The sequence below is a fragment of the Hetaerina americana genome, unplaced genomic scaffold (genome assembly GCF_022747635.1).
Source record: "Hetaerina americana unplaced genomic scaffold, ioHetAmer1.1.p SCAF_19, whole genome shotgun sequence".
Lineage (NCBI taxonomy): Eukaryota > Metazoa > Arthropoda > Insecta > Odonata > Calopterygidae > Hetaerina > Hetaerina americana.
The window spans coordinates 938,749-964,067 of NW_027286752.1; the positions used below are offsets into that span (position 1 = coordinate 938,749).

Here is a 25,319-nt window from a genome sequence, read left to right on the forward strand (position 1 = left end):
ATTGATTTGGTCGGACCTCTCCCAAGTTCACGTGGATTTCGATATTGCCTTACGTGCGTGGACCGTTTCACCCGATGGCCCGAGGCAATACCGATTGGTGACATTTCGGCCGAGACAGTGGCATTCGCTTTCTTTAGCGGATGGATGTCGCGTTTCGGCTCACCCCAACGCATCACTACCGACCAAGGACGGCAGTTTGAAAGCAACCTCTTCCGCCAGCTCTCCCTCATGGCCGGCGCGGAGCATTTCAGGACGACAGCATACCATCTTGAGGCGAACGGGATGGTAGAACGGTTCCATCGACAGCTGAAGGCCGCCATCCGTTGCCACGGGACCACTCAGTGGGTGGACGTACTTCCTGCCATCCTCCTGGGATTCCGCGCCTCCTGGAAGGAAGACCTAGATGCCTCCACTGCAGAGTTAGTGTATGGGGAGCCTCTCCGCCTTCCCGGAGAATTCCTTTCACCAACCTCTCCATCGCAGCCAGCTGACACCGCCTTCATGTCCCAGTTGCGCGAGCATTTCCGGGAGTTGAGCCCTCGCCCCGCTGCCCACCACGGTTCCCGTCAGGTCTTCATCTTCAAAGACTTGCCAACGGCGTCCCACGTCTTCGTCCGGCACGGCCCCCCGCGGGGTTCTCTTCAGCTGCCGTATGACGGGCCGTTTAAAGTTTTAGAACGGAATGATAAGGCGTACAAAGTCCGCTTACCAAACCGTGATGTGTTCATTTCTCTCGACAGACTCAAACCTGCCTTCACGGTATCCAACCTACCAATTTATAACCACCAGGCAGCCCTACCACTTCACCATACCGCGCCACAGCTGGAGGCAGCAGAATCGGACGAAAGATGGCCTGCCGCCTTTACATCGCGCCCAGCTACGCTGCCTGCACCACCAGCCCCTCAGCCCCCAGGTGCTGCACCGCGCACACAGCGCGGCGAACGGACAACCCGATCTGGGAGACGCGTGCGCTTTCCGTCGCATCTTGAAGAATTTCAACTATAATTTTCTCTTTTTTTCTCTTTTTCTTTCATTGTCTTGACTTCATTACCTAACCTGTCAAGCTTCCACCACCCCTACACCCTCCTTCCTTGCCCGCTCACCCGTTATCACCTCCTGTTTCCACAATTTTTCCAATGTCTACTAACTACCAGGGACTATAAAACAACCAAGGGGGTGGTGTGGCGGCTCAACCCTTGGATCATCGTTGAGCGCCATTGCGAACGCGCCTTCGCCGGCAAGTGTTTTGGCTTCCGGCGTTCGCCACCAGGGTCCGCCGCCAGGGCGCAACCACGCCGCCAGAGCCACTCTCACTCTAAGTCTCACTCTCTCTCTGACTGGCTCTGGACCGTCACGCGCGCCGCCATCGTGGTCAACCCAAGGACGTTGCTTCCTGGTGAAGGATTCTCTCCTGGCTTCGCCACCGCACGGCCGAATATTTACTGAATAATTACTGTTCAATCGCCTAGGTTTTAATTTTCTGAGCACAATAAACTTTGTTAATTGTTAGGAGGTGTCATTATTTCCACCACGATACCTCCTTCAGTAGTCATATTCAATGAAGGAAATATTAATTGTGTGATAATAATGTCATATAAGCCAATTTAAATTCAAAGCTGATATTGAAGAATAGAATAAATTTGAGGTCTGAAAGTGGATCATCACTTGAACTTTCCTTTTGCCTTCTGTTCTGATCCATTCAGCCACTGACCAGATAGAGAAAGCAAGAGAGTGAAAAACAGATCCATATCCCAATATACAAGGAGATGATTGAATGAGAGGTAATAGGTGTTACAGTATGAATTCATTTTTCTATGCACAGGGGATAACCCTTATGTCCTTATTCAAGTTTTTGCTTTTTTAAAATAATCTGGTTTCCTCCACGTTTTATAATTTACAAGTGCTACATCATACATTGCCTCAAATGTTGATAATAAACTTTTTTTATTCCAGTTCCATATCTTCCTCACACAAGTATTGGGTTGTGAGAGGTGCTAAATGATCTCAGTAGTCATTGCACCCAATTCTATCTCTGCTACTATTCTACAATTCATTTTTATTTGCTTTCTATTGGCTCAAGTAAATTTGAACAAATCCATGCACCGTAAAAATGTTAAGCATCTTTTTGACATTTGTTGGAGATTAAACCAGCAAATATAAGCTAGCACTATCTCATTCCAAAACATTAGAAACCACTTAATACTGAGTTCACCAGTTAATCACTATATGAGGTCTGTTCAAAAGTTCCTGAAACTTTTGAATAGCATGTCTATATTAAAGTTATTGGCATTAATAAAATAATTTGTAAGTGAAGTATTTTTTGGCTATAAATAAAGTTTGGGAACTTTTTTAATAGGCCTCAAAAATAGTTTTGAATCTTATGTGACATCTTTGGCCAACCTCATTTGGTGCAGTGTGAATTAAAAGCATTATGAGACTATTATTGATATGTTTATTTGAACATGCTCTATTCATTTCAATTAATGAAATTGCCTTTTTTTTTAATATTGTCAAAAAACAACCTGATATAAAAAATGAAAGGTCTGAAATTCAGATCAACGAGCCTATATCAAAATTCAGCTTAACATTTTTTTAAAAGCATTTAATGTAGGAAATAAAAATGTATTCTCTGAGAAAACACATAAAGAGGTCTCCTTTGAAAATAAGCACTGTAGAGACAGCTATATTTTGACTAATACTAAGTGACCAATTACTGCATGCCTTTACCCTAATTATTTAATTTGCTGACAGTTCTGGGGGATTCATGTAATAGAAAATGATGAGCATACCTCTGGAGACATGGGGTTCACCATTGGTGGGGGTGTATTTTTTGGATCCAAGAACTTGAGCAGTTGAGGATATGAATATAAATGTTCATCTGTTGGATGTCTGTCAAGTTTATCCACCACAACTTCAAGTACTTCTGGAAGTAGAGGCACTCTTGAAGCCCGAAGGCAAGCCCAGATTTCTTTAATAGGTAACCAACCCTGCCGAGATCGATCTCGTGACAGTAGATCCTCACTCATACGTTCCAGGCCATGAAAAATATAGCGATGCATTTCAGTGTGAACTAATGGCCTGCGAAAAATATTCAGAGGAAATATCATTGATTATAAAATAATATGGTAGAAAAAGATGAATTCTTTCCCTCATCTTGCCCACCCACTTTCCAGACAGTCCCACCATAATTTACTTTATAATTGTATGTTCTCAATGGAAATTTTGCTTACTAAACTTTTACAAAATTAACAGTATAATCTTTATTTGTTATAATTTTAAAATGTAAGGGACTTCAATGTTGACTGAATTTGTAATTGCATTAGGGTAATTGATTAGTAAGCCATGTAATGTTACAGTATACACAAATTTTATGTAGCAATGAGTATATAAAAGTGCTTAAGGATTGTGCTATTTATAGGGAGGAAACCTCAGCTAAAATCTCACCTTAAGTGATCCAAAGAAAGGCTCTCTCGGCATTCAACTTTACCAGGATAAGCACGAGCCAAAGTCAAAATTTCATGATCAGTGATTTTATCACCAAGGACATCTTTTATCGTTCGCCTAAAGTGGTTAATATAAACATAAATGGCCTAAAAGGTTATAACAATTCATGTTTAACTAAATATTGCTCTTGAGCATATTCATAACTTACCAAAATACATGGTATGATATAACTCCAGTTTGATCTGGATCAATGCAAATGTATTTTCCTATAAATTCCTTGTACATAGGCTGAAGAGCAGTTTTAACTTTGTCCATTATGAGTCTAATGTTACTCTTTGAAAACTGCAAAAAAATCACAAAAGAGAGTTGTCAAAGTTTTTAATGACCAAGGATGGGAGAGATATAACTATGTGACAGATAAATAAACATGATAGAATTTATATTCATTTTCTGTTTTTTATGGGAGTACTAAATTATAAATTAATTTGACAATATCTGATTGATATGATCATTCATAACAAACTGACATTGATACACCAACTAATTTTGGTTTGGAAGTGATTTCCTGTTAGGAAATTGAATGAGATAAATATGAAAATTAACTATTGTGATGGTAATGATACTTTCTCAGTGCAACAGTACATATATTGTACGTGCAATAAATAAAATATAAATCATGAAAGGAAAGGGTAAACAAAATCATATGCCCAGCATTATAACTCACTTCATTGCAATTACTTTCCATGTATGATAAGGCATATTCATCAGCATTTGTGATTAGGAAATGGAAGTCATTTATGATTACCACACCACCTATGTAGAAATCTTTTGCCAAATAATACTCCGGAGGTTTGCTTGAATAGGCATTCTCACCAGGCTTGATAACTTTCTTTCGTGCAAAAAATCTTCCACCATAATATCCTGTTGTGCAGATTATTGAAAGTAAGTTGCTCAAAAAATGTATATAAATTATAAGTATATATTTAAAGCTATGAATTAATATGAAATGATGAGGAAAAGATAAACAATTTATGGTCATTTGCAAACATTAGGCATAAGTGAAAATTTCCAGTTATTACTTCATCTCAGAAGTAAAAAAATGGTATACCTGAATTTGCTGACACTTGCTCAAAAATAGCCACTGTATTATCACAAAGATAGTAGCAAATCAAAAACCTGCGGTCTGCATTTGAAGGAATAGACGACAGCATCTTAGACTCAAACCTCAGAATAAAACTTTCTATGCCTTTCCTGTTAAGAATGAAATCGTTTGAGTTTTCATGCTTTTTGGAATGGAAATGACACGACCAAATGCAATGTGAAAATTCATTGAGAATTAAATTATTCTAAAAACATATTCCAATTACCTGTCTTTTTCCAAAAACTTAGCAAAATCAGATTTAGGAGGGACTAAAATAAAAGAGCGACAATTCTGTGCTGAGTCTTCATAGCTCCCATATCCATTGTACGGAGGAAGCTCCCTGTCACCAGCTGATTCTCTGTTATATTTATCTTCTTCTTCCAATGATGGATCGTGGGCAGGATTGAAATTGTCTAAAATACAAATTAACTTTCTTTCTGTTAATTGCTACCCTGAAGCACTGAAGAAAATCTTTGAAACTTTTTGCATGTTATAAGCATTCAACTAGGTCTACAAAAAATTATTCATGTTGTTAAAAAAATAAAGATTTTTGTCAAAATTTTTGCTTGATGATAGAAATTAAACTCCTTAAAATTTGCACTTCATGCATTACAAAAGAGTGTTGACTCTGTGACAATAGCTATTAAAATCACATGAATCCTTAATGTTTTTGATTTGCTGATGGAAAGTAAATAGACAACCCATATGTATGGGCTTCTTATCCTTATCACCAGAGGATGTGAGATCACCTCTCAATGAGATGCCAGGGAAATGTTCCTCAGGGAATTTTGATAGAACTGGAAGTTAATTTGAGGAAACCCTATGAGTAGTTCCAGGAAACATTGGTTATTGACCAGGAGATGAGGCTTTGTGTATCAACTCACATTTATAGCTGAGGCGCAGATATGATAGCAACCATAATGTACTTAAATTAAATACCTAGGAGACATTTAGAGCATTTCAATGTGAAAAGGTTTGCGAAGGGCAAGGTCCATCGCAGTTGAATAGAGACCAAATGTTCACAAACCCTACCTTAACATTGGGCATCTTTGGAAATTATAATATAATTGGAATAGCAGAGCATTTGTTAACATTGTGAGCTTTCAGAGAAAAAAACTCAGAAGTGTTGCCAAAAATTTTTATATAATATCAGAGAAATTTTCTTGGCCACTCGTAACACCTATTACTGCCATATATTGCTTTTGATGCATAGAAGTCTTCAAAACAATTCACTTGATCCACGATGGGAGAATACATTTATCCCAAGGGTGAGATGTAAATACGTTAGACAATGAATGCATTGGTGGCATATGATATGCGTTGAGAAAAAGAGGAAAGCGTAGGAGCAGAAGAGCTCTTCAAAGCAAGGTATACATTTTCCTTGTTCATTAATGGTTTAGTGATGGCTTGCATATTACAGCCAGTGATTCTTAGAGAAATGATTGGTATTCATTCCAAATTCTTTCCAGCCAACAGAAAATCCAAAGGTTGGATAGCTTAAAATATGCTGCAATAGGTCCTGATGTTAAATAAGTTTTGCCCCCTTATGTAGAACTCTATGGGTATAGGTATGACCTGCATGTACCCAGTAACCAACTTTCAGAGTACATTCTGTTCTGAATTGAGGCATTTTGTTTCTGAATGTTTCTTTCCAAACATCAAAGTAAATCATACCTAGTCCATACTTGGATCTGTAATAATCTTGAGTAAAAGGGTCACATGATGTGAGGACAACTTTGCGACCATATATGTCTAATACTGTTCCAATGCCTAGGTCCTTATCAGTGATGTATTCATATGTACTTCCCTTATCTCTTCCACTTGCTAAGGAGTCGTAAATGTAATGGCCTTTTCGTATAGATTGGCCCAAAACATTTAGAACAGTCATGGGATTTCCAAAATCATCACCAGGAAGTCCTACTGTGGTAAAATTCTGCAAAAGAAGGAAATTGCAAATATTACAAACCGGAAATTTGAGTTTGATATACTTTTTAGCTTCCATGTAAATTTTATTCTCTATTATTTTTTAAAAGATAAATTGAATTTGGAAAATCACTCATCTCTATTCATGCAAATACATATAAAAATTAACATTTGTTAACTCATAGTTATAAAATGTTAAAGTAATAAGAAATTTTCGTGGTAAGGAAAATGAAAATTGGTTGACTATTGGAAAGTTGATGTAATCTATGAGCAGTGAACACAAGACAGCTAATGTGGCTTTCATTAAAATAATTGAAGGAATTTTATGAAGGAACTTCTCCAAGCATAAAAAATAATGCTTTCCGTGACAGTATGTACATTTGCGGATAGTTATAGGCACACCATGTTTTGACGTCGCTTGATCTCAAATAGCCTGATGTGTTGTGAGAGTCATTTAGCAGAGAATTGAAGGATTCACGTCATATGTGTATCACTCTACTCATTGGATGACACACATTTCAAAATTTGAGTAATCATTTATGATTAAGTAAGGCAATTCATCACTGAAACCAAGACGCCCATTAATTCAAGAGATCATCTTTTTTGGCTATCTATTAAATTATGACAATTAAATTGCCACCTTGGGTAATTTAGAGCGCTTCAGGAAGATGGGACCCATTTCGAGGCCTGAGCTTTCTGGTGTTTCCTCCTTAATGTCTACAGTATCATCACTCAGGTAAAATTGCAATCGAAGTCTATGAAGAAGTCCATTAGGTGAATGGCGATCATCCCAGTAACCCCAAAAGCGGAGAACTTGTCGATCATGTGCCAGAAATTTAGAGAGTGAATGCTGAGTACAAGTAGGTTTTTTTGCTTGCAGTTGATTCTTCTCCTGTAATGAAAAGGGAAATGACATGTGTTTATATATACACGGGTGAGGTGTGGTAATTAAAGAGAAATCTCTCCAAAGGTTAGTTGCCCCTATAAAAAGGGGAGAATCAACTCTGCCGGTAGTGTAAACAAACCTTGGATAGAGCAATCATGATTATGTAATTTACTAAATGCGACCAGTTCTGTGAGAAAAACTGTTAGCAACATTTTACTACCCTTAACAATTTAATTAGTCATATAGTATTAGCCTATGGCCTTATTGATGCTTCAATACTAACCGATATCTTTTTTTATTCTATTTGTAATACTTCTATTTGCATTACCCTTTCCCTAATTTTCAGGTAAGGGTCTTCAGGGCACTGTATTGGATCAGGAACAGAGATGCCGAGACGATTTAGAAAAACTCGTGTATAATGATCACAGTTCACTATCTTGAAAACTCTTCCATAAAGTTCAACTTCTTTTCCAATATTTAAGTCAATGATATCATAGAAGATGTCATTTCGTGGTGCTGGCATTCTGATACGCTGTCTATGCATTAATGTTCCTGGAAGTATGAAGATTCATAATTAAAACTGCTACAATAGTATAATTTACTCCAATGTGATAATTATTAACCTTTCAGTTGACATAAGAATTTTTGGACATGAAACTAACATATTAATAATACTCTCTGAAGTTTAAGTGCATTTAATTTTTGGTAAAAACAAATAATAAATCAGTAAAGTTATAAACTAACTGCTTTGATGCATGAATTATTATTCAATTTTTCATATAAATGAAGATGAGTTAGATGCTTTCAACCCCGGGGGGTAAATCCATCTTTAGACTTCTATTCTACCAGTAAAATCTATTGCTTCAATTCTACTACTATGAATATTTATGGTAGAATAAAGGGGGGGATGGAGTTGGGACTCAGAGTTTCACAGCCATCAGGGGTAGACATTGAAGGACCTGTGTTGAGGCAGAGTAGGAGGAATGGAAAGGAGCCTTTGTTCAAATAGCAAAAGAAAGCAGGGTGTCACAAGCTGGCAGGAATTGAGTGTGAACTGGAGGGGGCTTCTTCACATCACTGGATGTTGTGTGATGGTTTGAGTGGGGTGAGGGCGGAAGGAGTTAGCTCCGTGTCATATGGGCTTGTTTATCAGTCATAGGAAGTCTCAGAAGGGGAAGAAGGAGTGGCACATTTAGCCTTTAGGCACTTTACAATTTTCAAATTTAAACACTGTATAATCTCAAATTGTCCCAGAATGCCCAATTTGGGCCATTTCACATAATAATGGAGTATTTTGGAGACAAAATCATTTTGTTTATAATTTTCTTTGTTTGGAGATAGATGGAGGTATAATTTTTGTTTTTAAAGCAGAGCCTATGTTCTTGAACTCTTTCTTGGAATCTCCTAATTTGTCCAAAGCATACAGAATTGTACTGGTAACAGTGAAATTTGCAGACTATGTACTATTTTTTAATGTTTTAAGGGTTGTCTTTCATTGGCTTAACATACTTTTTATATTGCTTAGTGAAAGGATGCTTTGCTTTTGTCTTTTATTTATGAATTTAGTATTTTCATTGAAATTTTGCTAAGAAAAGGTGGCTTTTTCAACATTTTTAATTGTGTTTCAAAGAGAGGGAACAAATAGAATATCTATGGCAAGCTTTGTGATTTCTGCATCTAGGGTGTGTTGATTAGCAGTAGTAGTTATCAGGGGAGGTGACTGACAACTGAGGTCATTTGTGGCATTATAGATTGTCCATACTTTGGTAGGGGTAAGATGTTGAGGGAACGGAGGATGGATGGACAGAAACCAGGTGTTGCCATTAACCTACTCTTAAAGATCGTGACCAAGGGATCCACAATTGGGGTGCTCTGTAACATGAGTTCGATCTAGTGTTTTGATTAGGGAAAAGGAAGAGGTCTTGTAATAATATGGACAAAAGTAAATATTTATAAAATTCATCACATTTTTCAAATCAAAAGGTGATTATCAGGACCAAATCAAGATATATTTTACCACTCTTTGAAAATATATTCATAAGAGCCATTTTGAACCCCTACTGGATATTGAAAAATGGGTTTAAATATTTGTGGTAAGTATTCAATCAAAAAAAAATGTTTGAGATTAAAGAGTATTACCTTGTGGTATTCCACTGTTTCTTTCTTTTGGCTCAACTACCATTATTGTTCCATCCTCCAAATGAAAAAATATTTTGCATTTTCGAATTTGATAAGCACAGTCCTTCATCTCTTGTACAGTTGATTGAAAATAGGCTTCAAAACTTAAAACCTTTATAGGAAAAATCATAAATAATTAACAATCATTATGTGTGTGTATATATATGTATATATATATATATATACAGCCAAAAATTATCAGCATCTTTGGAGTCAAGCCGTAGGAGTACCTGTTTATCGAAGACAACCCATGCTGGGAATCTGTTAACGGCACTTTTGGTGTAAACTGAGGGATGAATAGTGGGTTCGCCGTCTGGCAAAGGTTGTCCTCCAACGTTAGTTTTTATCGTTTCCGTTACTATTGGTACGTCACTGCAATACTGAAATATTTGGGACTTATGGAAATTTGTTCCCCCCAACTGCAACATGTAAGTTTAGTGGCAAGAATTTTTGTTAAGTTTTTCTCATAAACTTGGATTTTAGGTCAAAAAAATACGAGCAAAGTATGAATTGCTTTCATAAACCTACTTTGTCTTGAAAATTAAATCCAGGGAGCACTGGAAATGATACACTGCGGAACATTTTGAAATAATATTCAAATTTCGCGAATATTTGAAGTATTAATAATTAACAATACTGAAACATTGAAAATGGCCGCAAAGCCAAATGTTGTTGAATCTGCAAGGCCAAATATTGTTGACATCGACTACCCATCCATGTCTGTCCCATAACAGCGAGGTAAACAATGTGTCAACAACATCGGCAAGAATGATTTTCCCGGTTGCCCAGGAAACAAAGGATCTTTGAAGAGCGCTCATTCAGTGTGTTACGGAACGTCTGCAAAGAAGCTGTCGTAGTTGTTTGTGTGCCGTGCATACTTGGATTTGAGGACGTTTAAATAAAAGGAGAGTGAATTCCATTCATCTATTATTTGGTGTATATTTTGAATACCTACCTGGAGTGGTCTGTGCCTGTTTTGAGAATCGTTAATCGGTGTTGTGAATGCAATTGTTGGTGTATGAGTTGTCATTTCAAGTAAACACTAACGATTTTAATACGAATAATGGACGGAAGTGAAGCGGTTGCTAGTCTGCAGGTAATATTTTTACTTTAAATGTGGCAGTAATGCCTTCGATTTAAGCTAAAACTAAATAGTATTTGAAATACAGGATGAAGTACCAAAGAAAAGACAGGGCTTGGAGAATATGTCTAAAGAGGAATTAGTAAAAAAGTGCAAAAGTCTCTTGGCTATTGCACAAAAAGCCAAAGAAGCAAAGGATGGTGAGTCTATTTAGCTTTTGTAATGTCGATTGCAGATATTTTTTGCAATTGTCGTATATTACTGTAAGACACGATTGTTATCTTACTTACATGTAGAAGCCAATGAGGAGGTAAAAGCTTTGAAGGAAAAGTTGAACACGCTGACGACTCAACCTGATAGCCGAATACTTAAGGTAGATGGGATAGGGTCATGAAGGGTGGGGTGTTTGTAAAAATATATTACTGGATTTATAAATTTTCCTTAGGTCTTACCGTAGTATTACCCGATATATTAATGTGAATTTAATGCTTGCTTCCTTATATCTTTATGAAAGCAGGAAAATGATGAAGCAAAAGAAAATAATTGGGAAAGGCAAGTTAATGCAATGCAGGAAATGATAACGAACCTCACTGACCAAAAATTAGTATATGCAATGGAGGTTAGTATTACTCGAGTAACACTTAAGTTCATATTTTGATTGTTTTAATTTTGATTATAAATATATGATATTCAACCTCCTATAGTAAAATTATACATTCATTTGAAACTTTAAGGAAACAAATAAGAGTAAAACCATATTAATCTATTTTATGGCTTGGTTGTCCGACTAAACATATTGTTCTCACTTGCTTGAATGAACTGCTTATGAAAAAAGTTAGTAGTTTTGTACAAATCATTGCCCATACCGGCTATATTGTTATTAATCTATATTCCTGCATCAGTTATATAGTTATCCTAATGCATTTATCAAGGCTTAGCTCTGCACCTTCAAGATTTTCTTCAGCCCACACCAAAAATGGCTGTACTGCCTCACATTTTATGCATTTTTCAATCATTTCTCAGGTCATTCTTTTTAGCCCTCTTTATATACTTAACATATTAGTGGTTAGCCTGACATGCAAATCTACCATCTTCCAATTGTTCCTTCACTGTTCTACCATTGGGGGTTTTCATTAAAATTTATTTGGGGTAGGGTTTGAAGGAGTTATATGGTGTAGCCCAAGTAGCTTCAATTATTGTTTTACTCAACAAAATACCAAAAATGAGTAGCTCAGGTGCTGTGGCAATCATTACTTTTGAGTCTAACACTAAATTCCACTTCTAGTGACATGAAATACTTGGTGGCAGATTTTTGACTGGGAATTGGAATGTCCTGGATAAATAAGATGATGGCATATAATAAAATGGGTATTTCAGGTGCATCCTAATGCATTAGACATCTTCAACACATTTTCTGCCGATTCATTCCAGTCTCCCACTCCTCTATAAATAGAGAGAAGTTCTTAACCCAGTTAGTTCTCTGCTTGGTTGGCTTAATTTTTCCATCATGGTTCTACTTCTATGTTTAAGCCGTTTCTTATAGCCTCTCAGAAATACCTATCCTTTATGTTTCTCCTATAAAAGCATTAAACATATTCTTTAGCCTGAAGTTTTCCTCCTTTGCTTGAGAGATTTCCAACGTACATTTTTTATCATCTCATCTACGCTCGATTTTATTTCAAAATGCTCATCACAAACCCTGCCACTCACCGCAGTATCTTTTCAATTGTTTCAATCTGGCATAACAAATATGAGTCTAAAATTGCTGAACCGTATTCTAGAATTGGTATGGGGAAAGCTTTGTACCAAAAGCCAATTCCTGGAGCATTTTTCTACTGGGTTAAAAATAAAATGTAATATGTTAAATGATCCACTTTCCACCTGTAGCACCCTGTGCATCTCATTGCTCATAATTATTTTTAAGATTTCAGTTTTCTTTCCAGTTCAGGTTATTTCCTCCCAAGATATATTGAGTTACGGTAACATTTTGACCCTTAAAATATCTAATATGCATCAATTTTATTTGCATCAATGATTGTACGCTTGTTTTTTGGACCAGCTCCCTCATGAGTTCAAATAATTATGCAATATATGTAAGCCCATCAAGGGTTTTAATTGTCCTGATAAAGATATGGTAATCTGAAAACATTATAATGCAAATATTTATGTTTTTGTGATAACGTTGAGATACATGTATAGAAAGGTCAACAATGTTCCTTGGATGCTTTCTTGTTGTACACAGAACATAATTTTATTGAAAAAGACTTCTCTTTGGAAGGAAGGAAGGGTGAAATTAGATTATTATATTTATAGATATTAGGAAGTAAGAAGGGAATATTATTAATTCAACCAGGGAATATTTAAGATAGATGGATGGATCATATATGTAGAAGAACTACATGGTGAACACTGTAGACCAGCAAGCTTAGACACAGAAAGAGAATATGGTGAGGCTGAGGATAGCTTAGGACCATACTTACTCGATGGAAAGGGCATTAAAGGTATTGAATTCATAGATAGCCGGCATGGCTCCTTGCCATAGATGGGGTTGCAGTGAATGTGGGTGGGTCACAGCATCTGATTATCATTGAGGCAGCTGCAAAGCCATATGACCCTAGTGGGGCAACCATTTGAATGGTGGTGTCACATAAAGAATACCACTACGGAAAATAATGGGAAACCATCTCAATTATATATTTGGTGCTACTATGATAGACACATGTCATATTTAGAGCCCTAGCAAATATGGGATTCGGCCTGATGAGCTGTGTGTCGTACTTGGCAGTGGGAGAAGCAAGCCTCCATGATCATCATCTCACGAAATTCTGGCAAAGTGAAATCGATTTCTAAGCACAGGAGAGGACTCAGCCTGTTCGAGGAGAGACTATAATTTTAAGGTGATGGTGAGGAAGGGGAAGTTAGAAAATAAAGAGAAGGAGAGATTAAGAGAGGAAATAGGATATTTTAGAGCTGTGCCAGGCGAGATGGAACAATGGTGGTGATCACTGGAATGATAGTTGTAGAGTAATAGGCGAGGATGAGAACCAGCAAGGGGTGGCAATGATATTGAACAAATAGGTAGGAAGAAGTGTTAGCAAGCATAGATTAAGCAACTGATAGGATATTATAAGTAGATGTAAAAGCTGGACCAATGAAAGTGGTCATTGATCAGGTCTAAATATCACCAAGTAATCATGGGGGGAGAGAAGTCTGCAGAGTATATGATCAGTTAGAGGGCATCATTGTGGGTTTCCCAGGAGAGAAACGTTTGATAGTGATGGGGGATGTGAATGTGACAGCAGGTGAAGGATGAGATGGTAGTTCATCAGGGGACCACGGTTTAGGAACACTGAATTATAATGGGATGAAATCAGGAGAGTTCTGCAAGAGGAAGGGTTTAATCATAAGGAGCAATTTTTGAGCACCTTACTAGCCATAGATATTTATGGGAAATACCTTGAATTTAAGGAAGATAGGTTAGACTTTATTAAGAGTAGGTACAAATTTAAGAATAGCCTGATTAATTAGCACAATTTCCTGTGAGCAGATTAAGATTATATTTTAGTATTAATGAGGTGTATCGTCCGATTCAAAAAGATTAAAAAGGAAAGATGGTTTAGGAAATAGCACGTAGCAACATTACCAGAACCATAAGAAAGGAATATCATGAGGTTTAGAGAAAATTATGGGTGAGGACAGGGAGTTGGGTGCTTAAGAAAAAATACGTGATATCAAAAGCGACATATGAAACTATAGGAACAGTACATAGGAAAAGGACAAAGGAGTTTGTTGGCTTACAGAATGATGATTAGAAAAATAGATGCGAGAAGGAAATGGAAAAACGTAAATGCTGAGTTAGGTGAAAGGAAGTTTAAAAAGTTAAATAATAAACTGAGTAAAATTTGTTGTCTCAGGCGTAACGTAATTATTTCATTACATTTCAATAAACTGAGATTGGAAACAGATACAGTGTAAGAAGCATGGTGGAAGATGAAGCGCGAATATATGGAAAGCTTACGAAGGAAGGGTGAAATTGGTATGATATGCAGGAAGGTGAAAGAATGTTCAGGAAGTAAGAGGGAAAATTCTTGCTAGCAATCAAATATAAGACAGGAAAGTTATTATCAACCAGGGAATATTCTAGAGAGATGGAAGGAATGTAATAGAGGAAGAGGCAAAGACATTGGACCAGAAAGGTTAGATATAGAAAGAGAATATTACGTTGATAATGATAGTTAAGCTAATGGCATACTTGATTGATTGGTAGAAAAGGCATTAAGGGATTTAAATCCATGCCATGGGGGTAGACAATATTCCGAATTATTTAAGGGTCTAGGGGAACGTGGATTGAAGAGTTTTTATGTGCTAATTTATTCCATTGATGACGAAGGAATTTCGCCAGAAGATTTTATAAGATCAATGTTAATTGCATTTCAAAAAAGGGAAAGGCACCAATATGTGAGAACTACAGAACAATAAGTTTGATTTTGCATGCAGCTACAGTAATTTTCAGAATGATCAATAAGATGATGACAAACAGGGCGAATGATTACTAAGCGGATGATCAGTTTTGGTTCAGGAAAGGAAGATGCAGACATGATGCCACAGCAATAATGAGGTCACTAATAGAGAGGAACAGAATACCATCAGAATGAAATTGTTACTTAGATTTTAAGGTGTTTTATGGAGTGGTTTGGGTAGAATTAATGAATGTGTTGTGTGGCGAACTGGAAATTATATTAGTGCAGCCGGTGCTAGGAATATTAATTTATCACACTAAAAGCGTTTGAATAATCAGGGAATTTATTTGGAGTGCTAAACAAGTCCAAAATGAGCACAGAAATATACTACATGGCACATTGTGCACAAGAGAGAACGCTCGGCTGGAGTTGTAACGTGATTGCCTTCCACGTGGGTCATGGTGCCTTCCTCATGGGTCGTCCCTGGGGTGGCATCTAGCAGCACACCCCTGAATCCCACAAATAAATGACAAGTGCAATCCACCACATTATTGAGAGCAGAAGGCATGAACCACCACAAGAAAATTGGAGGAGATTTACCTGCAGCATGTCTCAGACTGCTCAGGTGCAATTGGTAGATGGAGAGTCCAGATAGGCAATGTTAGGAAGAGGAGTATGGCAGGGATGCCAGTTATCACCTGTGCAGTTCAATGTGAATGTGAAAGGAATGATGAAAGAGAATTGGGAAGAACTAGAGGTAGGAAAGAAAATCTGTGAGCAAAGCTTAAAATTGGTTAGGTTTGCTGATGGTAAAGTGTATGCCAGTTGGCCAAAGAATTGCAAGCATTGCTGAGCATATATGCATCAATGTATGATGGGAATGAGAGTAGTTTAAATGTAAATAAAACAGGTTATGTGACTATTGAAAATGATTATAGCTAAATTAAATATTTAAAAAGCAGCTCATAAACTAGAGCAGTTAGAATTGTTTAGCTATCTTGGAAGTATTTTAGACCTAAATGGTGAAAGTAGGGGAGACAAAAAGAACTGTATTAGGCAAAGTAGCTGTCACCAGGAGGGAATTGATAATATGGACTTTGAGTAGGTATGTTAAAGAAAGCCTTGTCAACATTTTCATTTTGAAATTGCTTTTCTATGGGGCAGAAGCATGGTTATTGAAGCTTTAAGAGATGATAAGTATAGATTGGAGGTTTTCTAAATGTGGGTGTGGAGAAGGATGGAAGAGTTGAAATGGACGGAAGGGAAAAAATGGGCAAGTGCTAGACATGGTGAGAGGGGGGATAGGAGATTGTTGGGAGGAATGCAAAGGAGGCAGCAAAGATAGTTGCAGAGAATTTTGATTGGCTATTGGATGTTGAAGTCTGTCATCCAGGGAAGAACCCTGGGCAAGCAAGTAAGTGGTACAGAGAATAAATAGGCATCCTCTCCTGTTCCGCTATGCCTGCCACTTACTCATATGTTTTCCGTTTATTCTATTTCCACCTTTCCTCTCCATAGCCACTATTCAAAAACCTCTAATGTACACTTCTGCCAATCGGCTGGCAGCAACTACCATGTTTCCGTAATGTGTACTCCAAGAGGACCCAACCGGGAGCAATTATCGTTGCTCCTGCCAGTAATTTTCAAGCCCTTCCATCTAGTTTCGGTCAATTGGGAAGGACTATAAAACCTTGCTAATCCGGAATACTACATTAGGCCAGAGGTCCAGATAAGCCGGGGAATTGACACAAATAGCTCCATTGAGATTTCCTCCACTATTCACTTGCAATCTTAATCACTGACGACGTAAAATGGGAAGCCTTAATTTTGCAAATTTAACGTTGACATTATCTCAATTTGATAAAATAATTTGCAGAATTTCCATAAAAATTAGCTCAGATATTCTTAAGATACATCAATCAACAGAAATGTGTTTTTAGATACGTTTTAAATGATATTATCCCATATATTAAAACCAATTATATACATTAAGTGAAGAGATTGGGATTTATATCGATTAAGTCAAGTTTCACTTGAGCACATAGAGCGAATTTTCGTTTGTAAATGTGATAGTTGACGTAATGATAGGCCAACTCCTCTCTACCATCCGCAGGGAAAACATAATTATGTAGACAACTCACTCATGTTGCTGAAGTATTTTATGATATTACATTTGACATATTACAGTTCAACGTAACAACATGGCATGGTTGTCAATTGAGTTCCGCTCTATTTTAGTGAAGAAGCAAAATTCTATGTACGACTGAATTGAAAGTTGATAACTGTTGACAAATGAGTAACGCTGTGGGAGCATTCGTTCTCATTGCCATGATATGTATGGTAGAAATTGATTATTAACAATTTCATGATAAATTAGTTAAAATATATTACATTATAATACTGAAATCATGTTAAAATTACTCCTTGATAAATTTCTAGCATAATTCTATCGTACCCATGGTGTGGTCGAAATTAGAAAAACAAATTTAATGGTTCTAAACAATTTAACTATCAACGATAAGAAAAATTAATAATCAAAATTGAAAGAAGACTTAGCTGTTTGGTATAATTCGGTAGTGTATATTTATATTAATATACATTCATGCACGTGGTTTTTCTTCATTCCATCACAGCCACGTGATGTACCAGACTATGGAGATGCATGGGAAATGTTTTGAAAAAAGCTACTTATTTTACTGTACTTGATTATTTGGAGTTACTTACGAATTCCGATCTCCCGTTGACTTCTTCAATGTCCATCACATTGTTGCATATCATTCGTATTTATAATTTTTCGCAGCATCCGGGCTCACCTAGACCTTCGAGATTTTAACTGAGTTTTTAACAGGCTCCTCTTCAGATTCAGAAGATAATTTTCCCACTTGAAGCACTCTGCGCTATTTCTTCTTCTGCTTTTTTTTATTAACCGGCATCAACTCTTCAGCATAAAGCTAGTCTTCAGCATTTCATAATATTCGAGGATATTTCCCCTGCGCATTGCCAAAGTTACTGACGATCCTCTGGTTCGAATTCTTCCAAGTGGTAATCAACCTCTTCATACTACTTATTTTTCCATCCATTTGCAATAGCGAATTTCTTCACCATCTTCCAAGAATCAGCCGAGTTAAAGCACACACTTCAAATAAGTTTTTTGTATTCACTAATGTTCACCATTCTCTGCTGCATTCAATTTTAATTCCACTCGACTCGAGCACTTCTAAAACTTCATTGAAAACCCTTCGCCAGTCCAACCTGTTTCAAACAAAAATTACTCCTTGATCAACCGCCTTAAATAAGACCGTTAATCAAGGTTGATTGAACAGCGGTTTTGTTGTTGGGGCAATACAAGGCACCTAATCTCACTGTCCCGGCAGCGGAAATTTTCATGTCAGGATGGCAAAGTGATTGTGAAACCAGTCCATGCAGGGAGTTAAATTATTATTTTCGTCGGACCTTGGGGTTAGGCGAAGTTTTACCATAACACACTAGTGGCTTCCATCTGCATTTGCGGATGCAAGTACGGAGAGACCTTTCCTTCCTGCTTTTTCGACCCGGAACCTTTGATTCGCTTCGTAAAGCATGTGTATATTTTGGCAAAGCTCCCCAGTAGAGGCCCGTTTCATCTGCATTATGCATTTGACGTAATTGTAAATAATATTCCGCCATCATTCCGTGCAAAATTCGTCGTAATTGGTTCAACGGCGTCTTTCTCAGCACTCATGACTTCTCCAGAGACTCTTTTATCAGAAAAACTGTCTCCTCATTAACCGATATTACCGACCACTGCTTGCAATGAAGTTCTCTACATGTAAGTATCTGTCAAATTTTTTACCCGACTCATGAGATACAGTGCCACGTAATCCTTCGCCTTTTGATTGCTGGTGCGCCTACCACCTAAGAACGGTTACCTCCAGCTTTTTATCTTATGGTAATGTTAAGTGTTTTCTTCGGTCTCTGTCAGATATTCTGGAAGCAAACCTTAAAGTTTGTCGCGAATGCATCGATTTTATCCATCGTCTTTTTCCCATCGGACCCAGTCTGCTTAGCTTTACCGATCTCATGAACCAAAGTCGCAACAAGGACCCTAGCTTACAATTTCTGCAGCGCTTTCTCCATGTCTGCAATGTTCAAAGTGTCGTGTCTTCCTTGAACTCCACATTATATTATGCAATTTTTGCTGTCGCGTTTTCCTTCCAGAAGAATTCAAAATACTTCATATGTGCTTCGGTAGTTACAAAACCACGTAGAAAGAATTGTTCATCGATGTTAAGCAATTTTCTTGTGACTATGCAACGAGCTGCATTTCGTTGAACAAGTGACTTATTGGCTTCATGTGGCACTGGTAGTTCATAATTTACAAAACAACTCGGAAATTAATGAATTATTTAAATATGGTTTGAATCCATGACCAGAGGAAGTTCCTAGCATATCGAATTTTTCCTTCGAGTACTACAGTGCAGCCCTCATGTGACTTCAGAAGTAACTACCAAGAGAACATTGCCGGACCACGGCCGGATTAAGCGGGTGTCCGAAACATACTACCATGAACAAAAAGTTCCCGGAGTAACCACCGTGTGGCGCTCCCATCGTTCCGATTTGAGTTCTGTTTTTTTTTGTTAAATTGGTACATCTGTTGTTGATATTCCCTTTAAATCTTAGTGTCGTAACTTGACATTTGCAAAAGTTACGTAGCCAAGAGTACATCTATCTCTGTGTGTGTTGGCGATTTTTTACAATTGCAGAAATGGATTTAAATTTGCAACAACGAACTTGTATTAAATTTTGCGTAAAAAACGGATTTAGTGGCGCACGGACGTTGGAAATGTTGGAAAAGTGTTTCGGCAACGATTCTCTAAAAAAAACGGTCGTTTACCAGTGGCACGAGCGGTTCAGAAGTGGTCGTGAGTCAATCGAAGATGATGAACGCAGTGGCAGACCATCGACATCAAAAGTCGGTGAAAAAATTGATAAAGTAAAAGAAATGTTGGTCAATAACCGCAAATTAACCATCAGAGAAATAGCGGAGGACTTGAACATTGCCTATGGATCCGCCCAAGACATTGTGGTTAATGATTTGGGTTTCCGTCGTGTAGCAGCAAAGTTGGTGCCAAAAGACCTCAATTTCATGCAAAAAAGAGACCGTGTTGACGTCGCAAAAGACATGATTTGCGAGGCTGAATCCGATCCCACATTCATCAAAAGGATCATTACTGGAGACGAGACGTGGGTTTATGAGTACGACACGCAATCCAGACATCAGGCAAGTGAATGGCGTTCACCAAATGAGCCGAGACCAAAAAAACCACGTCGTTTTCAGTCAAAAAAGAAGGCAATGCTGACGGTTTTCATGGATTACAACGGTGTAGTGCATCATGAATTTTTGCCAGAAGGCCAGACAGTAAACAAAGAGTATTATTTGGGCGTTATGAGACGTTTGCGTGAAGCAATTCGCCGAAAGAGACCAGAAATGTGGACAGAAAACTCGTGGATTTTGCACCATGATAACGCACCGTCGCACAGTGCTATCATTATTCGTAATTTTTTGACGAAAAATGCAACAAATACCATCCAACAGCCACCGAATTCACCTGATTTGGCTCCCTGTGACTTCTTTCTGTTCAATCGAGTTAAAAAACCATTACGGGGAACGCGTTTTAGCAGCCGAGAGGAAGTAATGGAAAAATCGCAGGAAGCACTGATGGACATACCGAAAACCGACCGTAACTTTTGCAAATGTCAAGTTATGACACTAAGATTTAAAGGGAATATCAACAACAGATGTACCAATTTAACAAAAAAAAACAGAACTCAAATCGGAACGATGGGAGCGCCACACGGTGGTTATTCCGGGAACTTTTTGATCAAGGTAGTATATGCACACAAACCTATATATATTCGTGTGTGCGTGTGTGTGTATAAATATATATGTGTATATATACACACACACACACACACACACACACACACACATATATATATATATATATATATATATATATATATATATATATATATATATATATATATATATATATATATATATATATATATATATATATATATATATATGGGAAAAAACTATATATATTTTCCACCCATATATATATATATATATATGGGTGGAAAACTGAGCTTAACACTATGTATCTGAATATGGCTTTTTTTATTGAAGATGGATGCCTTCAAGAAGAAGACATCTAAACTAGAGGAAGAACTACGATGTCTTAAAGAAAAAGAGATTTCTCTCAGCAATCGAGTTTCAGAGTTGGAAATTGAACGTGATGGGTTTGAAAGACAAGTAAGTAAAGACTGATTGTTAAACAAAAAAGAAAGCTTGATCATAGTGATTTTTTGGCACCCTGAAAGTTTAATATATAAAGTTGGCAAAATAATTATAATTTAGTTCCAAGTGTGATGTGTATTGAACCTTAATCATTTGGTTCTGTTTAGACCTTCAGAACATGAACATATTTCACACATCTATGGCCAAACCATAGATAATGCCCTATTGAACTGATAACAGTATTATATTATGTAATATCAAGTTCTTAAACTCATTTATTTCTTTCAATCACTTTTATTTTGTCATTATACATCATAATGTCATCCCTTTTCAAGGCAAGAAGATTAGAAAAAGAGGCCGAGTCTTTAACATTAGCCATGGATGCAACAGAAAGACAAGGAAATGAGGCGTTGTCCGCAGCTAAAACAGAAATTGAACAACTGAAGATTGAGTTGGCACAATTAATGTCCAAGGTGCTTATCAAATGTCAACAGCTGTTTTGTGTGTACTCACATCACAAATTATTATGATGGATTTAAACTATTTTTTATTTTCGACTAATAATAAGTAATTCGTCCTGCCCAATTCAAATTTTAACTAACAAAATGTCAAAAATGGATTATCTTTTGTAGAGTGAAGTTGTCCCGTCTGTGGAGCATGTGACTGAGCAGGTGGACATACTTGGTCTTCAGAATCAACTTGAAATAGAGAAAGAGAAACATTGTCTAATTCAGAAGGAGATTGATTTGTTTGTTAATAACATCACCAATTCTGATAACACTTTGGAGACAATGAGTGAGTTTAGAGTTTTAAATCTAGCATGGGAAGCTGTGATTGAACTAAAAAATCATAACTTCAAGTTAGCACAGGAAATTACACAAATGCAAAAAATTGAAACAGAGAGAAATGCATATTCGGAAGAAATTTCCAAGTTAAAAAAATTGGTTAGTGATGGTCGTGCTGCTCAAGAACAAATAAGGGAGCTTACCGAAGATCAAGAGGTGTTGCACTCTCAGATTAAATCTCTGAAAGCAGCAATGGTCACTTTCAGCGAATGCAAGGAAAAACTTGGAGCTGTGCAAACAGAAAATGAAGCATTATGTGCAAAAATAAGTGAGTTTGAGAAAACCAAACAGTCTGAGCAGCAGTTTCCAAGTAGAAAGGAACTTGAAACAGAAAGGAATGCTCTCCAGATACAAGTTAAGGAGCTTGCCGAAAAACTTGGTGCTAGTGAGAGTGAGAAGTTACAGTTAAAGGAGAATGTGAATGAGTTACAGACTTTAAACTTGGATAAAAAACTATGTGAGGAAAAGTTGGAGAAAATATTGTCGGAGAATCAAACCTTGCATGAAAATATTTGCCAGACAAAAGAAGAGTTGGAGTCGTGCCAAAGTGAGATGAGCAAACTGCATGGTGAACGTGAATCCCTTGCATGCACTCTGTCTGAACTTGCTGGGGAGAATGAGAAAATGAAAATCCAATTAACAGAATCATCAAAGGAAATTGAAAAGTTATGTGACCAAGTGAAAACGTTAAAGAGTGAAACTGAAGAAAGCAACATGCTCAAGGCAAAGTATTTAGAAATGCAGTCACAGAAGGAAGCATTGCAGGAAAGAATAACAGGTTTACAGTCATCTGTTGAGGAGAGTGGAGTGGAAAAGGAAGAGCTATTGAGGATGGCTTCAGAGAGGGAAACCCAATTGAAGAATCTAGAGAAGGAGGCTAAAGATGAGTTAAATGCTGCAGAAACTGAAAAAGCTGCTCTCAGAGTGAAGATTGAAGGATTGGAGGAAAGTTTTAGAGAATTCTCTGGAAAGAATTCATCTTTTCAGGATGAAATGAAGGATCTTGTTGAGAGACTGAAGACTATGGAGCATGACTTGAATGAGCATAAACTGTATAAGGAGAACTCAATTGCTGATATGCAAGCTCTTAGATTAGAAAATGAAACATTGAAAGAAGCAAGTGTGACTCATGTGAAAATGTTACAGGATGAAAAGGCAAAACTTGAACAGGAGTTACATCAGGCAGTTTCTAACCTTGAAAAGAAAGTATCCTGTGAAGCGAAGCTTGGTGAAGTTGAGGCTGACCGCAGGGTTGTGATATCTGAGCTTGAAAATTTACGTCTAATGCTGAGTGAATTGGAGGGAGAGAAAGATCAACTCAGGGATCAAAATGAGAGGCTAAAGGAAACTTTGGGTACTCTAGAAGAGAGACTAAGAGCAGCTGAGGAAGGTGCGGAGGGTGTCCGGGAAGCTCTAGAAAACAAGGTTAACTCTTTACAGTCAACGTTGAGGGAGAAAGAGGCACTTGAATTGAAGCTGACTGAAATGAAAGACAAAGTTCAGGAAATAGAAGATGCCAAGAACCTGCTAGAGGGTGAAAGTCGATCGCTTAGGGAATCATTGAAGGAACAGAACAAAGTTTTGGAGAGACTTCTAGAGGTTGAGGAAGGGAAAGATGGAATGGAAAGAGAAATAGAAGTCCTGAGGGCATCTTTGAAGGAAGAAGGTTCAATGAAGGCTTGCTTGGAGGCTGAGAAGGCTGCTCTTGAGAAAGAGGTGGCAGCCTTAAGGTTGACGGTCAAAGATGAGGACAAGGTGATGGAGAGATTGAGGGAGGTGGAGGAGGAGAAAGATGGTATGGAGAGGGAGATTGAGACTTTGAGGATAAGTTTGAAGGAAGAATCTCGATTAAGAGAGATCCTGAGAAATGAGAAGGAGGAAAAGGAAGCTCTTGAAAAGGAACTGGAAACTCTTAAGCTGAGTGAAGCCAAAGGGAGAGAAAACTTGCGAGCTGTTGTAGAGAGGAGTACCTTGCTAGAGAAAGAAGTTGAAGAGCTGAAGATAACTCTGAAAGAGCACTCCAAGTTCAAAGAGGAGCTGGAAGAAGCTTTGGCTCAAAAAGAATTATTTAGCAAGGAATTGGAAAATCTCCAGTTGGTTCAGGAAGAGTTTTCCAAACTCCAGGAAGAGCTAAAGAAAGCAATAGAAGAAAAAAATATTGTGGCCATAGCGAATGAAGAGCTGTTGAAACAGAGCACAACCTTAAAAGAGAAGTATCGTAATGTTGAATTGGAAAAAGAGGCTTTGGGAAAAACTTTGCAAGATGTGAAGACTTTAGTCTTTAAATGGGAAGAACTAGTTAAGGAGTTATTTGATGCTAATGTTTTGGACAACATTTTGGTCCTGTTAACGCAAGAGGAAGTGTCTAATGACAAAAGCCATGAAAAAACTTCATTAGCACCTGATGTTGCAAGCTTTGGTTTGAAATTCAGCGATGATTCTCCACAAAATATTCCCATTCAGGAAGTCATACAAGTTCTGAAAAAGAGCTTAAATGATCTTTGCAGAATAAATAAAAACAGTGAAGAAATCGCTAACAGTGTTAAGAAATTAAAAGATGAAAAGTGTAAACAGAGGAAGGATTTGGAAAAAAAATTACTTAGGTTGAAAACACAACATGAAGATTTCAAAAAGAATAAAGAGTTAGAGCAAACATCATTGATAAAGGATATCATGGCTATCAGAGAAACAATAGGAGCTGAATCAAATCTGGATTATAGTCAAAATAATATCAGTGAGAATTTGCAGGAAATGTCTGTCCAAGTCAAACAAACAATAGCTGATTTAAATGAAGAAAAACAGAGATTAAAAGAAGTTATAGCAATGATGGAGGATGAAAGGATTAATGAAAAGGCTGTCATAAGTGACCTACAAAAGAAAGTTAAAGAACTTGATGAGGTAAAATGTAATGCTGAGCAACAGCTTATATCTGAAATGAAAGGTGTTAACACTGTTTTGAAAAAACGTGGTGAGGCAATCAAAGCATTAGAGGCAGAAGTGGCCAGATTATCCAGTCAACTTTTGGAAGAACAGCAAGCAAAAAAACAAGGTAAGTTTCATTTTGCATTCAAAGCTAAA

General features: G+C 37.3%; 2 protein-coding genes across 3 annotated transcripts in view; one reads left to right on the plus strand and one right to left on the minus strand.

The window, feature by feature from the left end:
* Window positions 1-1,661: 1,661 nt before the first annotated feature.
* Window positions 1,662-10,000, minus strand: LOC139687288 (EF-hand domain-containing family member C2-like). Its single transcript, XM_071584427.1, has 12 exons — window positions 9,803-10,000; window positions 9,534-9,684; window positions 7,723-7,946; window positions 7,149-7,400; window positions 6,260-6,518; window positions 4,812-4,998; window positions 4,553-4,680; window positions 4,169-4,365; window positions 3,653-3,786; window positions 3,445-3,561; window positions 2,790-3,078; window positions 1,662-1,706 (listed from the first exon to the last, which is right to left on the minus strand). Exons 1-12 carry the CDS (start codon window positions 9,998-10,000, stop codon window positions 1,662-1,664), a joined length of 2,181 nt encoding a protein of 726 aa, XP_071440528.1.
* A 431-nt stretch (window positions 10,001-10,431) lies between these two features.
* LOC139687307 (GRIP and coiled-coil domain-containing protein 2-like) overlaps window positions 10,432-25,319 on the plus strand; it is a 34,241-nt gene continuing 19,353 nt past the window's right edge. Inside the window, exons 1-7 of one of the 2 annotated variants that reach the window (XM_071584451.1) lie at window positions 10,432-10,668; window positions 10,742-10,853; window positions 10,950-11,026; window positions 11,168-11,272; window positions 21,286-21,411; window positions 21,732-21,869; window positions 22,029-25,290. In XM_071584451.1, the coding sequence (XP_071440552.1) occupies window positions 10,636-10,668; window positions 10,742-10,853; window positions 10,950-11,026; window positions 11,168-11,272; window positions 21,286-21,411; window positions 21,732-21,869; window positions 22,029-25,290 (3,853 nt within the window). In that variant the 5' untranslated portion in view covers window positions 10,432-10,635. The remainder of the gene's footprint in view (window positions 10,669-10,741; window positions 10,854-10,949; window positions 11,027-11,167; window positions 11,273-21,285; window positions 21,412-21,731; window positions 21,870-22,028; window positions 25,291-25,319) is intronic. The other variant, XM_071584452.1, reaches the window with a different exon arrangement.